At 36.0% G+C, this 16,635-nt stretch overlaps 1 protein-coding gene across 4 annotated transcripts in view; it reads right to left on the bottom strand.

Annotated features, from left to right (window-relative positions):
- RABGAP1L (RAB GTPase activating protein 1 like) overlaps window positions 1–16,635 on the bottom strand; it is a 720,977-nt gene that overhangs the window by 263,874 nt on the left and 440,468 nt on the right. For all 4 annotated transcript variants that reach the window (XM_055319528.1, XM_055319527.1, XM_055319525.1 and 1 more), the window contains one exon: window positions 7,198–7,272. In XM_055319528.1, the coding sequence (XP_055175503.1) occupies window positions 7,198–7,272 (75 nt within the window). The remainder of the gene's footprint in view (window positions 1–7,197; window positions 7,273–16,635) is intronic.

The raw sequence follows: 16,635 nt of genomic DNA, 5'->3' as shown, positions 1-16,635 counted from the left end.
ACACAAGAGTTGTAAGTGAATTATGTACCACCATTATATATTACAAAATCCGAGTCTGACTACATAATTACCATTACCAGTGAATTTTATACATTCATATGTTTTTACAATGTTAATGAGCATCCACTTATTTCAACTTGATGAACGAACACCCTTTAGCATTTATTGTAAGGAGATCTAGTGATGATTAACTCCCTCAGCTTTTGTTTGTTTAGGAAAGTCTTTCTTTTTCCTTCATTTTTGAAGGTTAGCTTTACTAGGTATTATATTCTTTTTCTTTCAATACATTCTTTGAATATACCATCCTACTCTTTCCTGGTCTATAATGTTTCTGTTAAGAAACTGAATAGTCATATGGGGAATTCCCTTGTATGTAATGAGTAGCTTTCTTCTTGTTGCTCTCAAAATTCCCTTTGATTTTTTAACCATGTTCAGATTCTAACCATCTGGAGTCTTCTGGGCCTCATAAATCTGGAATTCCTTTGGTATTCCCAAGTTTGAGAGGCTTATAGTCATTATTGCTTTTAAAAGACTTTTTGTCCCTTTTTCATTTCCTTCTGGGATTCTCATAATGTATATACTGTTTCATGTGATTGTGTCCCATAAGTACTGTAGGCTTTCTTTTTTTTATTTATTTTTATTTATTTATTTTTTACTGTAGGCTTTCTTTACTTTTTTCATTCTTTTTCTTTTCTTTCCTTTTAAAGATTTTTTTAAAATTTATTTATTAGAGGGAAAGAGAGACTGAGTCAGAGCATGACTGGGGGAGGGGGTAGAGGGAGAAGCAGACTCCCTCCTGAGCAGGGAGCCCAATGTGGGACTCAATCCCAGGACCCTGAGATCATGACCTGGGGCAAAGGCAAACTCTTAACCAAATGAGGCACCCAGGTACCCTTTCATTCTTCTTCTTTTTGCTCCCCTGACTTAATAGTTTCAAATGACCTATCTTCTAGTTCACTGATTTCTTTTTATATTTGGTTAAGTGTGTTGTAGCTTTCTATTAAAGCCTTCAGTTCAGTCATTGTATTCTTCAGCTTTAGAATCTTTTTGATGGTTTCTATTTCTTTGTCAACTTCATTTTGTTTTCCTAATTTTATTTAGTGATCCCTGTGTTCTTACACTTCACTGAACTTCTTTAAAAGGATTATTCTGAATTCTTTGTCACACAGTTCATATTTCTCTGTTTCTTTAGAGTTAGTTAGTTGAGCTTTATTAGTTTCCTTTGGTGGTGTCATGTTTAACTGATTGTTCATGATTCTTGATTCCTTGGATTGTTATTTGCATACTTGAGTAAGTAGTCTCCTCTTCCAAACATTACAAGTTTGGTTTGGCATGAAAAGATCTTCACCAGTTAGCTCAGCTTAGGGTACTGGATGGGCCAATTAATATTATTCACTGGCAAGCAGGGCTTGCTATCAGAGTCTAGTTGAATGAGGCCACTGCTTATGCTCTAAGGTCAGGGGAGATGGTATTAGCTGGGCTACACAGTTGGGCGAGGCTACTGGCTGTGCTCAATAATCAAGCAGGGCCAGTGGGTGGACTCTCTGATTAGATAGGGCCGATGTTCCACTGTCAGGTGGGGCCACTCTCTGGGTTCTGCAATCACTTTCAGGTGAACAAAGTCAGGGGCTACATTCCCCAGGGAGGGTAGTTGTACTGGTTCAACTCCACAATCAGGGAGGATTATGGGTTGGGCTCTGAAATAGCTCTTGGAGGAGAAAGAGAGTCTTAAGCAGGCTCCATGCCCAGCATGGAGCCTGATGAGGGGCTCCACCTCACAACCCTGAGATCATGACCTGAGCTGAAAACTGACTGAGCCACCCAGGTGCCCCCTAAGAGAGTATTTTTTAAAGGTAAAATGTCTTGACTGTATTTACTCACAGAGGGATGTTGAGAAATGGCTCAAAAGCATTGATGCAATAATTAACTTAGAACAGGAAAATTTCTTGCAGTCTTAAGGAAAAAGTGATTTGGTAGTATAGGAGGACTTCTTTAAAATACACTAAAAGTCCTGTAGTAAAGGTATCACTATTAGATAATGGGATATATATCTATCTAGCATCCTATTTTCTTCTCACCTGGAATCAAAAACCCTTTCCCTGTAGGGAGAAGTTGATCCAGTTAACTATCAGCGACAAGATGGACTCAAGACCTGGGCCTGGCCAATCAGAATATCATAGCATCCTGGCCTCAGTAATTGATTCAAGGATAGCAGCAGGTTCCCAAGATGGGCCAATCAGAGTCCTCCGGGGATTTTTTTTTTTTTCATGCAGTAGTTAGAGCAAAAGATGGTCCCTTTTAAATGAAGTTGTAAAGTTAAAGACATATGGAAGATAGGTCAGCCATATTGCCTATTTTGTAACCTGCCCATATAAACTAAAAAAAATTTAAGCAGAACAGAGATACAGAGACATAGATTCCTGATGACAAAATATGAACTCTTGAATCCAACCATGTCAAAATCATCTCTGTCCTGGACTTCCTCATTATATGAACCTATAAATTTCCTTTTTAATTTCAGATACTTGGAGTTAAGATTATGTCGCATGTAGCAGAATCCTGAATAATATGATTGCACAAATACTTTTTCTTACATAAACATATAAAGACACCAGGAAGTCAGTATCTTATACCCTGGATTCTGTGGAATTCCTTTATGAAAACTAAGAAGTAGCTCTGCCTCTCCTTTCTTAACTCCATTGGTGAAATCTTACCCTAAACCTATTTTTTTGAGGCGATTGCGGTAAAGGATTTACAATTTTTAAACTTTATTTCATTTAAAATACAACCCACAAAAAGTGCATAAAAGTTAAATGTACACTTTAATAAATAACTTGATCATAAAATAAACCCAAAAAATTATAGACAAGTGGAACCACCACCCAAGTTAAGAAACAGAGTACTCTCAATACTTTTGAAGATCCCTTTATGTCCTATCCCAATCATGACTCCCAATTTGTCAAGAAATTACTATTCTGACTTTATCAGTAATCACTTCATTGGTGTTATTTGTATTTTCTATCTAGGTAACATCCTAAAAATAGAATTTAGTTTTGTCTGCTATTGAACTTTATGCTAAATGTAATCATACCAAATGATGCCAAGTTATTCTTTGCTTTCTTACTAAACCTTATATTTGTATGGTTCATTCACATTAACTTATACAGTGTAAAACATTCATTTGATTGTTATATAGTTTTCTACTATTAAATATATCACAATTTTTCCATTTTAATGTCTAATTACAATTCTCGTATTAGGCATTCTAAAGTGGACATTTGAGTTGTTTGTTATAAACACTGATCCTGGGGAAATTCTAATACATGACTCTGGTATACATATGTGTAAATTTGACTAAGATTCATACCTAGGAGTGGAATTGATGGGTATGCATATCTTTGTCAGATAAAGTCTTTGGTTTCCAAAGGAATTGTGACTAGTCATAGTGGGTTTTTTTTTTTTTTTACTATTTTATTTAAGTTCAATTTGCCAAGTCATAGTGTTTTTAAAAAATTCAATAATTTTAAACATTCTGGACTATCCAAAAATAATCCTTTCTGGAGTAGGAAAGTTTCCATACATGCCAATAGTAATATACATACAGTAATTTAACCTTAAAAAGGAACATGATTTTCCAAAGGTCAAGAAAAAATTTTAAAATACTTGCAGCAAATATGCTAGAAAAATATATCAGGTTAAAAATTATTTAAAATATTTTATATGATTTTTAGAATAAATTAAATAAATAAAAGGAAATATAATTATTTCCTCCTATATGTATATTTATAAATATATTTCCAAATAAGCAATGATTAATACTATAATGATCATGTTACTTATCTGTGCTATGGCTTTCTTGATCAACAGTAAAGGATAAATTTCTTACTATTCTATCAATAGATATAATAGCATCTACTGTGATAAACAATTCTTGTACTGCTTAAAATACTACAAATTGCAAAGCTATTATCAAAGCACTGGGAAATTTCCAAGCACAAAGAGAACCTAATTATTACTTAAAACTACTTAGACAATGGAAAACCTTAAAAATTCTAAACTTTAGTTTTTGAACATACTTTCATTTTTGATCTTCCCTTCTTCTGAGGCAGTGAATGTGAAATATAAATGGCCATGGTGAAGGAAAAGACAGCATCCCCAAAAGAATCAGGTTCTGACAATGATTAATATGGAGTTGCCAAAGAATGTCTGGCAGCAGAAAGAAGCAATTGCTTATGTAACTGATAAAAAAAATTAGTCAGTAACACCCTAATAACGGATCTTCCTAGAACCTGAGATAATATATATGATGAGTTGTTTAGACTAGACTGTATTCTTCTACCTACAGAGGCAAAAGTATGAAAAAGAAAAATAATTTACAGTTATTTTCTCTTATTCAAATTAGTTAATGGATGGGTTGGTCAGTTATTGGAATATGCTAATTAAAAGAATTATTGCATATACTCTCAATTAAAAATTACAATAATATGTTTCTCATTAACACTATGCAGAATATGAGTGAAATTTTCCTCAAGGATTCTGAATTTATTTATATATTTCTAGTTATTTTTATAAGCCACGGCAACAACTGCATAATTCTATTATTGTAAAAAGTTTGAGAAAACTGGACTGAATTTCTTTCTGTCCATCTTGTGACGTAGTTTGAAGAGCAAGTTTAGAATGCTGACTTGCCATGTGACTCTTATAAGAGGAGATAATGTACAAAAAAATTCTAGGTACTTGAGTTTTCTAGTTATTTGGATCACTGGCTTTTTTTTTTGTTGTTGTTGTGGGAAGGTATTTCCAAATAAATAGGAACTCATATTTAACCCTCTGTGAAATCTAAAAACAGATTTCTGAGACAGATGTTCTTCTCACTGAAGTTTAATCAATATATTGTAATGTGTTTATTAGGAGGGCTACAGGTCTAAAGTGGTAAACTGATATATGCAAAGATTACTTTGTGGAAGATGAAATTTCACCACCCATGGCTTCAACTTCGGCTTCTCATCAAATCATTATAAAGGCTCTTTGTAGAAGAAAGATGATTCTGAACCTCGGTTAACATGTTACCCATGTCCCTGCGTGCTGTCTCTACACCCCTTTGTCAGAGAGCTGACTATGTGAGACAGTAGGTGGGTTCAGTAGCAGAACAAGAGCTTTGGGAATTTGTGGCCAGTGGCTTGATAATCTAGGGAATACCAAGAAGATGGGCCATGGAGATATCAAAGAAAGAAGGATAACAAGGAAAAGATCAAGAAGACCATAAACAGAGGATAATGCAGGGGATCCCTGGGTGGCTCAGCAGTTTAGCGCCACCTTCAGCCCAGGGCATGATCCTGGAGATCCGGGATCGAGTCCCATGTCAGGCTCCCTGCACAGAGCCTGCTTCTCCCTCTGCCTCTCTCTCTCTCCCTGTGTCTCTCAAGAATGAATAAATAAAATATTTAATAATAATAATAAAGAGGATAATGCAACAGAGGAAGAAATCAAAGTTAAATAAAGTGATTCATCACAGCAAAACCACTATATATCATTATTATCATTGGAATCAAATTATCAGAATTAGGACCATAAATCTACTACAATCATTCTTCATTTCCAGAATACAAACCTAAAAGAAATGCTTTAAAGTCTCTAGACCTCTTTGCTGCATTTGACAGCATTCACTGCTTCCTTCCTACTGAAATCAGAAACTCGCTAGGAATTCCTGTTCCTCATAAGTTCTTTAAATATCTGGAACTCCTGGGCTCTGGAATTCTATTCATTTTTCTTAGATGATCTAATCCACTCTCATGATTTCAGCTGTGATTTCTCCCTCAGCATCAGCTTCACTCAGATGTCCCCAAAATATCCCAAACTCAAAGAATTCAAAACAAAATTCATCATCAACTCCTAATCATTTTTCTCCATTCAATCTCAATGGATATATTTTCTATCTCAGCTAAAAATACCACAAGTCAAAGAAAAAAAATACCACAAGTTATCCAGTCACCAAAGCTAGAAAATTAGACGTTACTTTTGACTCTTCTTTTGTCAACCCTTCCATAAAACTTGCCAATTTTGCCTCCTGTGTGTTTCTTAATTCAGCTTCTTTTTCTCTCAGTCTCAACATCTCTCATTTAGATTGATAGTGCCTAACTGGTCTCCCTGCTGCTGCCTATCCCCTTTAATTTCACCCTCTACAAGGGTATAAGAATAATTTCCCTGAAATGAACATCTAACTGTCCTTCCCTTTCTCCAAACTAATCAATGGCTCCTCATTAACTCAATAATAATGACCACCTTTCTTGACATGAGTCAAGAGTCTTTATGATTTGGTCCCTGCCCATCTGACCAGTTTTATTTCATATCTGTCTTTACATACATTTCCTACAGAAATTGTAATTTCATATTGTCCCCTTTATATGCTGTGACCTTCTGTATTTTCATACATTTGCTCATGTTGTTCCTCTTCTTCAGCTATCTCTACTGCCACCTTTCCCCAATCTCAATTATTTCTGTCAAGGCAAGGCTACCATCCCCTCCAGAAAGTCTTTCCTGAAAGTTCTGACAGAGCTGGGCTGGGTAATTCTCCTTTTTTGTACTCTTACTCTGTGTATTGTTTTTACTTAGCACACTGTCAGTTCTTCTTTAGTGAACATCAGAAAAATCAATAAAGACACATAAAAAGAATAAAAATAATCAGTGTGTGCCTACAGTTCTTGTGCCCTATCCTAAACCACGAGGCCTTTGAGAACACACGTGATAAATTATTCATATTTGTAATCCCACTTCCTAACCTAGCACTGACAGACTGATGATCGATAAATGTCCCATTAAATGAAGGTGACTGAGAGTAAAAAGAGTATACAAAAATAAATTGTAGAAAAGGTAAGACTTCCTTGCCATAGTCCTTCATAATGGTTCTACTCATGCTCCTATCTGAGCAGTTACATCGACTTAATTCTAGAGGATTCTCATTAAAAAAAACTCCAAATAAGCAATTTATTCCCCGTCAGGAATATTAATTCAATTGAGAAACTGTCCTGTACTTGACATCAGACCTCTTACTTTATCACCAAAGGTACACTTTAAAAAAGATGTGCCATGTGTAATCTCCATCAGATAAATGGAAAATAGGAAAGAAGAACAAAACCAAGTAGAAAATAAAATAATCTTGGCAGCACTGTGCCATTTATCACATGGAAAATTACTCACATGCAGCAGCAATACAGCAGCAAGAAAGGACTGTCCTTGACAGTACCCAATGTCTTCGTCGTAGACAGAGTAGGCCTAGAGAAAAGGTGAAGAGAAAAAAGTACTATAAACAGTCACAGATTTTAGCATAAGTAAACATCAGGCTGCTGCTTGATCTTGACCCTGGGCTGTCTACCACAATTTCACTGATATTTCAAAGTAAATATGTGAGTCGTTAGCACAGTGAGATCCCCCAAAGATGCTGTACAATTCCTAAAGTAATTGTATACATGTCCCATTATCCTCAGGTTCATCTTTAGAATCTGGAATAAAGAAATGCTCAGAGCATATAATTTTAAAAGCTCCATTATAGTTTGTAGTCAGGCAAATGGGATCATATGAGGATGAAACAAAGGGTAGAAGAGGGTGAGAAGGTTCTAGAGTTGATATGGGAGTTAGCGCAAAGACAAACACTTAATCGTGCAGTTTGAATCCTGGACATGTATTCCATCCCACGTATCCCATCCATGTGTTGTGCTTCATTTCAATGAGGGGCTTTCCATTTTTAAAAAAGATTTATTTATTCATGAGAGACACACACAGAGAGAGAAGCAAAAACATAGGTAGAGGAGTAGCAGGCTCCCTGCAGGGAGCCCGATGCAGGACCCGATCCCAGGACCCCAGGATCATACCCTGAGCTGAAGACAGGTGCTCAACCACTGAACCACTCAGGCGTCCCAAGGGCTTTCCATTCAGTGTGCTTAATAAAATGTACTGTGATTATAAAAATTGTCTCTGTCCAGGGCGGTGGTTATCAAAGATGACTAGGAAGAGTACCAAAGAGAGGAGCGTTAAGTGTGGTAGCTTCATATGCCAAGGTAGTCACAGTATGGGTCTGGAACTATTTTTTTACTTAAAAACAAACAAACAACTTTCTTGAAATAGTTTGGGATTCAGTGAGATGCATATATTAATCCTTGAGCTGAGATTTATAATTACATTTATGTAACCCCATAATTACTGAATATTTCCATCATTCCACAACATCCCTATGCCTCTTTGCAGTCAAAACCATCTCCACTCCAGGCAACCTGTGGTCTGATTTTTATCAAAATATATTATTAACTTTGCATTTCTAAATGAATTTTACATTTTAAAATGAATTTTATACAAATACAAACATAATATAAACACTTTTGTGCCTGGCTACTACTTTTGCACAGTATGTTTTGCAGATTCCTCCACATTGCTACATGCATCAGTAGGTCATTCCTTTTCAGTGATGAATAGTATTCCACTGTGTAAACATACCACAATTTGTTTATCCTTTCTCGCGTTGAACATTTGGGTTTTTCATGTTTAGTTAGTATAAATAAAGCTGCTATGTATGCACAAGGGATTTTTATGAATATAGATTTTCATTATCTTTAAGTATATACCTAGGAGTGGAAGTTCAAGGTTTAAATGAAAGTGCATGGTTAGCTTTATAACAAATTGCCAAAATGTCTTCCAAAGTGGTTGTAACACAAACATTACATGCACACCAGCAAACTATGAGTATTCACTGCTTCACATCCTTGTCAACACCTGATACTGCCAGTCTTTTTCCTTTTATTAATTCCTGTAGTTTTGGGATCCCTGGGTGGCTCAGTGGTTTAGCGCCTGCCTTCAGCCCAGGGCGTGATCTTGGAGTCCAGGGATCGAGTCCCACATCAGGCTCCCTGCATGGAGCCTGCTTCTCCCTCTGTCTGGGTCTCTGCTTCTCTCTCTCTCTCTATATATATATATATATCTCATGAATAAATAAATAAGATCTTAAAAAAAATGCCTGTAGTTTTGATTTGCATTTCCATGAATGCTAACAATGTAGAGTGTATTATCATGTGCTTTTAGGCAATTGATACACTCTTCTCTGACTGTCTCTTCAAGCTCTTGCCCATTTGTTTAATTAGGTGGTTTGTCTTATTACTATTGGTTCTTGGGAGTTCTTGATACATTCTGTTTACAAGTTCACTGTCAGACCTATGTGTTGTCAATAGTTTCTCCCTGTCTGTGCCCTACCCTTTTTAATGGTGTCTTTTGAAGTACTATTGTTCTCTTTTAACCTTCTTCTGCTAATGATGAAATTATCACACTCTCTCCTAATGAGAGAAAAATCTGACCATGGAAAAATTATCTAATGAATCTGAGAGGAGCTTTTTCTTCATTATCACCAATTTCCAGAGCTCTGCCTAATTTTAAAAATTGAAAGATGCATTAGCATCCTTTTACTTATTTAATTTTCTTAGATTTATACAGCTTATAGTTCTGATTGCTTAATTTGTACTTTTACCCAGACCTCACATGAGTGTGTGTATTAGGGGCTAGAAGAAGGGTTATAGACAGAGAATAGAAGAGGAATAAAAAAGGAAGAAAGAAGCAAAAGGTTCTAATACTATCCCAATTTAAAGCATTCCCAATAGTGCTCTGTCATTTCCCTTTTCAAGAACAAGGAACTTGTTCTTGGGATTTGTTGATGAGAGAGCATGTTACATGAATGATGAATATATTTTCAAGACTTCCTCTTCCCCATAAAAGATATCAGTTAAGGAGTCTTTAAAATTGTGCATCTCTAAAAGTTGTCATGCTTCATTAGCCCTGACATCATTTTAACAAATGTTTGATCTATTTACAGAAGCATGTTTAACATTTATTGGGAAGTATGCTGTTTATATGATCATATGTGTTACAAGAGAAGTCCAACAGAAAATTAAAGTCCGTGATCTATCATAGAGAAGGTAGGAATTCAGTGACTCCAGAGACTATTCTCTAATTAGAGAGCTAAGGATAAAAGGGAAAATCAGTAATGCAATGATCTTACTTTCTTTTGTTGTATGGTTTTGAGTTAGGTTAGAAGCAAAAATGACTTTTCAGAGGCCACCTCCTAAATTGCTTTTATAATTCACAATTTAAAAAAACAACGTTCTAGGGGTACCTGGGGGGCTCAATTCGGTCATGATCTCGGGATCCTAGGATCGAGCCCTACACTGGGCTCCTGGCTGAGTGGGGTATCTGCTTCTCCCTCTCCCTTTCCCTCTGCCCTCCCCCCACTTGTGCTTGCTCTCTCTAATAAAATCTTTAATTAAAAATAAAATTAAAAAATCAAAAACAGTGTTCTAGCAAGTTCTTTCTCTTGGAGTTCTCCCAAGTACTGTTTAGCATTAGTCTAACTAAGCCTTCCCTAACTGAGGTGAACTGAATCCTGTCCCTCTATTCAAAACTTGCCCCTCTTTGCACTCAACTTCTCCCCATTCCTTGTTTTAATTGCATCTCTGGCCAGATGCCTGCTCAGTATGACTTTTAAAAACCATCTGGGTACCACTTCTGTAATGGAGGAGTGGCTCCTACTGGACCAACCTTCTCTCTGTCAACAAATTTAAACTGTATCTGGGCAAATACATAAAAGAGCTACCTAAAGACAATGATGAGCTACACAAAAGCAGTCAGAAACTGGAGGGGAGAATGACACAGATTAGGTAACAGAAAGTGAAAGTGGAAATTCTGGGAAAAAGAGACTAACGAGAGAAGCCTTTACTATACTACACTTACTGTAAAATTACAATATTCAAGATAGGATAAAACTGATACAAGGACAAATGATCAGTAAACAATAAAAAGTCTAGAAGTATAAGCACATTTATAAAGTCATTTGATTTCAACAAAGTTACCAAGATAATACAATGAGGAAAATAGTTTATATATGTAAACATGTAAGTATATGAAAATAGTGTCAATGAATTGCTCAGAAAGTTAGAAATCCATATGGGGAAAATAAATGAACCTTGATCCCTACCTCACTTCAAACACAGAAATTAATTTCAGGCCTATTACAGTTCTAAACATAAAACTAAAACTATAAGGCTACTCAATGAAAACAGTATCTCTGTAACTTGGTGAAGGCAAAGGTTTCTTAGCTAGGACACAGAAGCACTAACTATAAAAAATAAACTGATACAGTATACATTATCAAATTTAAAAAGCCTTCAATGATGAAAAGATATCATTCAAGGAAATAAATAGATAAACCACAGACTGGGAAAATATTTGCAAACATATCTGGAAAAAGTTCTGCATCATATACATAAAGGACTCCTACAACTCAATGTCAAACAACTCAATTTTAAAAACAAAAGATTTGAAGAGACAATTCACAAAGGGTTATCTATGAATGGTCTATAAGAACATGGCCAAGTGTTCAACATCATTAGTCAACAAGTTAAAATGAAATTAGAGCCACAGTGAGATATTACTACATAGCCACCAGAAACTAAAATCAAAGACTGATATACCAAATGCTAGTATCCCTGGATTCTCAAACATTGTTAGTAGGAGTGTAAAACAGTAAAACTACTTTGTTTTACAAAGAATTTGACAGTTTTCTAGAAAACTAAACATACACTTACCCTATAACTCAGCAATTCCATATCTGTATATTCACCCAAGAGAAATGAATGCAAATGTATACAAGAAAGATTGATATAGGGCTAAGACATTTCTAGCAGCTTTATTTATAATAGCCCCAAACTGTAAGCAGCCTCAGATATCCCTTATCAGGAAAGTGTATAAAAAACTGTGCCCTATTCATACAATGAAGCACTCCTCAGCAACAAAAAGTAATGAGTTATGAACACGTGTAACATGGAAGAATCTGAGAACTATTATGCTGTGTGAACTACATCTTACAGAAAAATAATTTTCCTCTACAGGTCAGCAAACATAAAGCTCTACAAGTCCAAGCAATATAGGCTAAAAAAAAAAAAAATCAAAGATTGCTTCAAGGGGAAGGGTCAGGGATTAACCGTGAAGACATGTGGGAAATTCTATGTCTTGGATTGCACAAGTGTATGCATTTATCAAAATTAATGAAATGGCACTCCTGATATTTGTGCACTTCACTGAAAGTAAATTGTAACTACAAAAGAAAACTGTTAGCAAATACTGAGCTCTAGCTAATAATATGCATGTTGCACTATTAGGCATAAGGTATAAAGACACACAAAGGCAATTTACTTTATGTGTCTTAAAATATTAAAATGGATTAACTGAATAGAAGGTAGATGGATTAATATGTAAGTGACAAAGAAAATGTAACAAAATTTTAATTGTAAAACCTAGGTGATAGGTTGATGGATGTTTCCTATATAGTTCTTTGTACTTTTCTATATATTTGAAATTTTTCATAACAGTTTGGGGGAAAAATCTGAGGTTGCACTCTGTCTTTTCTTCTGCTCTGAACTATAGGCTACTTTTCTGGTTGGGTTCCCAAGAGTACTCCATATTTTCATTCAGCAAGTCAGTATTTACTGAGCATCTATTATATAATCAAACACTGTGCTTAGTGAGTTGGATGTGGTGATGAAAACAAATGGTCCGTGCACCTCAGCTCAGTCTTGTAGAAGAATTTGGCATGTGCAGTGAAAAAAGGCACCGTAAGAGGAGTGCTGATAGACAGATGAAAGCTCAGAGGGAAAGGGTAAGTGTCATAGTGTCAGAGGTAGAGTTAAAGGCAAGGAAGACATCACAGACAAGGTGATGTCTTAATCGAAAGAAAAGAAAAGAAAGAAAAGAAAAGAAAAGAAAAGAAAAGAAAAGAAAAGAAAGAAAGAAAAAGAAAGAAAGAAAAGGCAGGACCAAAATTGCTACAAACCTGGCCTCATATTCTTGAAGGAAGAATATGGAGATTCTTGAGGCATGCTGCAGGGGAAAGGCATGTACAAAGGCATAAGAGAGCTGGACCTCTTTATTATGTGAGGGACACTGTGCTAAAAGCTTTTGTATGTTCTCAATCCTCACAAAGCTTTTCTTATGATGAGAAAAGTGAGGTTTAGAGAAGATAATTAACTTGGACAAGACAAAGGCTAGAGCCAGGATTTGAACCAAATGCAGACTTAACCCTTAAATATAGATGTACCCTTAATATCTGTATTATACCACTGTTACAGACTGTGTTCTTCCCAAAATCCTTATGCTGAAACCCAACCTAAAATGTGATGGTATTGGGACATGGGGCCATTAGGAGGTGATTAGGTCAGGAGGATAGAGCTCTTGTGAATGGAATTAGTGTCCTTATGAAAGAGATTCCAGATGAAAGACCTTAATGTGAAACAGGAAACCATCATGATCCTAAAGAACACAGGCAGAAACCTCTTTGGCGGGATGCCTGGGTGGCTCAGCGGTTTGGCGCCTGCCTTTGGCCCACGGCGTGATCCTGGAGACCCGGGATCGAGTCCCATGTCAGGCTCCCTGCATGGAGCCTGCTTCTCTCTCTCTGTCTCTTTCTCTGTCTGTGTCTCTGCCTTTCTCTATCTCTCATTAATAAATAAATAAGATCTAAAAAAAGAAAGAAAGAAAGAAAGAAAGAAAAAGAAAGAAAGAAAGAAAGAAAGAAAGAAAGAAAGAAAGAAAGAAAGAAAGAAAGAAACCTCTTTGGCCCTGGCCATAGCAAGTTCTTGCTAGACACATAAATAACCACAGGCAAGGGAAACAAAAGCATTCATCTGCTACAGAATGGAAGCAGATATTTGCAAATGACATGTCTGATAAAGGGTTAGTATCCAAATTCTACATTCTACAAAGAACTTATCAAACTCAACACCCCAAAACACAAATAATTCAGTTAAGAAATGGGCAGAAGACATGATAGACACTTTTTAAAAGAAGACATCCAGATGGCTAACAGACACATGAAAGATGCTCAGCATCACAAATCATCAGGGAAATACAAACCAAAACCATGATGAGATACCACCCTACATCTGTCAGAATGGCTAAAATCAACAACGTAAGAACCCATGGATATTGACCAGGATGCAGTATTTCTTGCACTGTTGGTGGGAATGCAAATCGGTGCAGCCAATCTGGAGAACAGTATGGAGGTTCCTCAAAAAGCTAAAAATGGAACTACTCTATAATCTAGCAATTGCACTACTACATATTTACTCAAAGGATACAAAAGTACAGATTCAAAAGGATACATGCACCCCAATTTTTATAGCAGCATTATCAACAATAGCCAAACTACAGAGAAAAAGCCCAAATGTCCATGTCCATTGATTGATGAATGGCTAAAGATGTGGTATATATATATGTATGTGTGTGTATATATATATATATATATATACACACACACACACAATGTAATATTAGTCATCAAAAAATGAAATTTTGTTATTTGCAATGACATGGATAGAGCTAGAGTGTATTATGCTAAGCAAAATAAATCAGTCAAAGACAAATACCATAAGATTTCATTCATATATGGAATTTATGTAAGAAAACAGATGAACATATGGGAAGGAGGAAAGAAAAAAAGGGAGTGAGAGAAACAAGCCATAAAAGACTCTTAATGATAGGGAACAAATTGAAGGTTGATGGAGGGAGGGAGTGGGAGATGGGCCAGGTGGGTGATGTGTAGTAAGGAGGGCACTTGTTATGATGGGCACTGGGTGTTGTTATGCAAGTGGTAATCACTGAATTCTACTCCAGAAACCAATATTACCTGTAGGTTAACTACATAAAACTTAAATTAAACCAAAGAGAGAGATCCCAGAGTGTTCCTTGCCTCTTCTGCCATATGAGGACACAGTGAGAAGATGGCCTTCTATCAACCAGGAAGCAAGCCCACAACACACTGAATCTGCCAGCACCCTGACCTTGAACTTCTCAGCCTCAAGAACTATGAGAAACAAATTGTTTAAGCTACCCAGTGAATGCTATTTTTTGTTATAGCAGCCTGACGAGACTAAGAAAATCACTTAGACTCACTCTGGGCAGAATTAGAATTATTCTTCTTAGACATTTATGTATTTGGGTCCACAAAGGATAGGAGGGCCTATCTTCTGATTTGCCATGGGGCTCAATACAGATGGGGGTAAGACTCCATAGTCTCAAGAGAAATGACAATTCTTAATGACAATGCGTAATCTTTTTCAATCCATGATTTCTGGGCTTACGGAAGAACTTTTCATTTCTTTATGTGATATATTTATTAACATGCTAACTATAGGCTAAAACTTAGATATTAAAAAAGACATTTGTAAGGCTTAATCTAGTTGGTGGTAACATTTACCTATAAATATAAGTTCTTCTTTATCACATAAATATGGAAAACATGTGATTTTCTTTAAGCAAGTTACTGTTATCCATTGATATGGACGCTAACTTTGAAAATAATTTTCCACAGGGTAATAAGACTTTCTTTACCAACCCAAAACAGACAGTAACCACTACTGCTCTTGAATTACCTTAAAATCATTAGGGAAAATTTTTAGTCTTACAGCTAAATTATATCTAACAACTGATCTACAATTCTCTTTCTTATCAAACACACAAACCTTTACTAGGTTGATGCAGAAAACACGGAATATTTCTCTTTTGTCTCAGGAATAGGCAACATATACTACTATTTCATCAGACAAGCACACTTACAGATAAAGAAGAAGGAAGCTCAGATTTACAGGAAAAATGAAAAGGAAAGCAGAAGATGTTCTCTAAGAAGACAGAGAATTTGCTCTGTGGGCATACAAGAAAGGATCAAACATCTAAAACAGATCCCTATTTAGCTCTTGGCACTGCTAAAGCAACTGATACATTTGCTGAATTATTGGCTACTGATAGACAAGCTGTTTCATCTATTACCTACAATGAGCTTCTGCCAACATGAGGTCAAAACAAATAAACAAATCAGCTCTTAGATTGTTCTTGGTACCAGCTCTTAAATAAGTATGTCAGGGAAACAACCAAGTATAAAATATGTGGAAATAAATTTATTTACCAACTAAAAAGAGATCTGTTCTCACACAATCTAAGAGACAAAAAGAGACATCAAGGAAAGACTATTTTTAAGTAATGTCACAGTAAGCTAAATAAAAAGAGATCACAGAGTGACAAGAATCATAAGATACCTGACTATCTAAAAGAAATTAGGGTGGGAACCCTGGGTGGCGCAGCGGTTTGGCGCCTGCCTTTGGCCCAGGGCGCGATCCTGGAGACCCGGGATCAAATCCCACATCGGGCTCCTGGTGCATGGAGCCTGCTTCTCTCTCTGCCTATGTCTCTGCCTCTCTCTCTCTCTCTCTGTGAGACTATAATAAATAAAACAAAATTAAAAAAAATTAAAAAAAAAAAAAAGAAATTAGGGTAACATTTAAAGCAAAGATTATTTAATACAATACTTAAGAATGCAAGTAGTTTTTCAAAGAATCATTTAGCATTAATTTCTCTGTTAAAAAGCTACTAACATTTATTTGTTAATATTTGCTACCCATTGTTCTAGGTATTTATATGTATGAATTTGTTTAATCTTTACAACAACTTTGAGTTAAGTACCATTAAAAACCCATTTGATAGGGACACCTGGGTGGCTCAGTGGTTGAGCATCTGCCTTTGGCTCAGGTTGTGATCCTGGGGTCATGGGATTGA

The sequence above is a fragment of the Nyctereutes procyonoides genome, unplaced genomic scaffold, assembly GCF_905146905.1.
Source record: "Nyctereutes procyonoides isolate TBG_1078 unplaced genomic scaffold, NYPRO_anot_genome, whole genome shotgun sequence".
Lineage (NCBI taxonomy): Eukaryota > Metazoa > Chordata > Mammalia > Carnivora > Canidae > Nyctereutes > Nyctereutes procyonoides.
The sequence above is the reverse complement of the archived record's forward strand: the minus strand, read 5'-3'. Positions and strand labels throughout refer to the sequence as shown.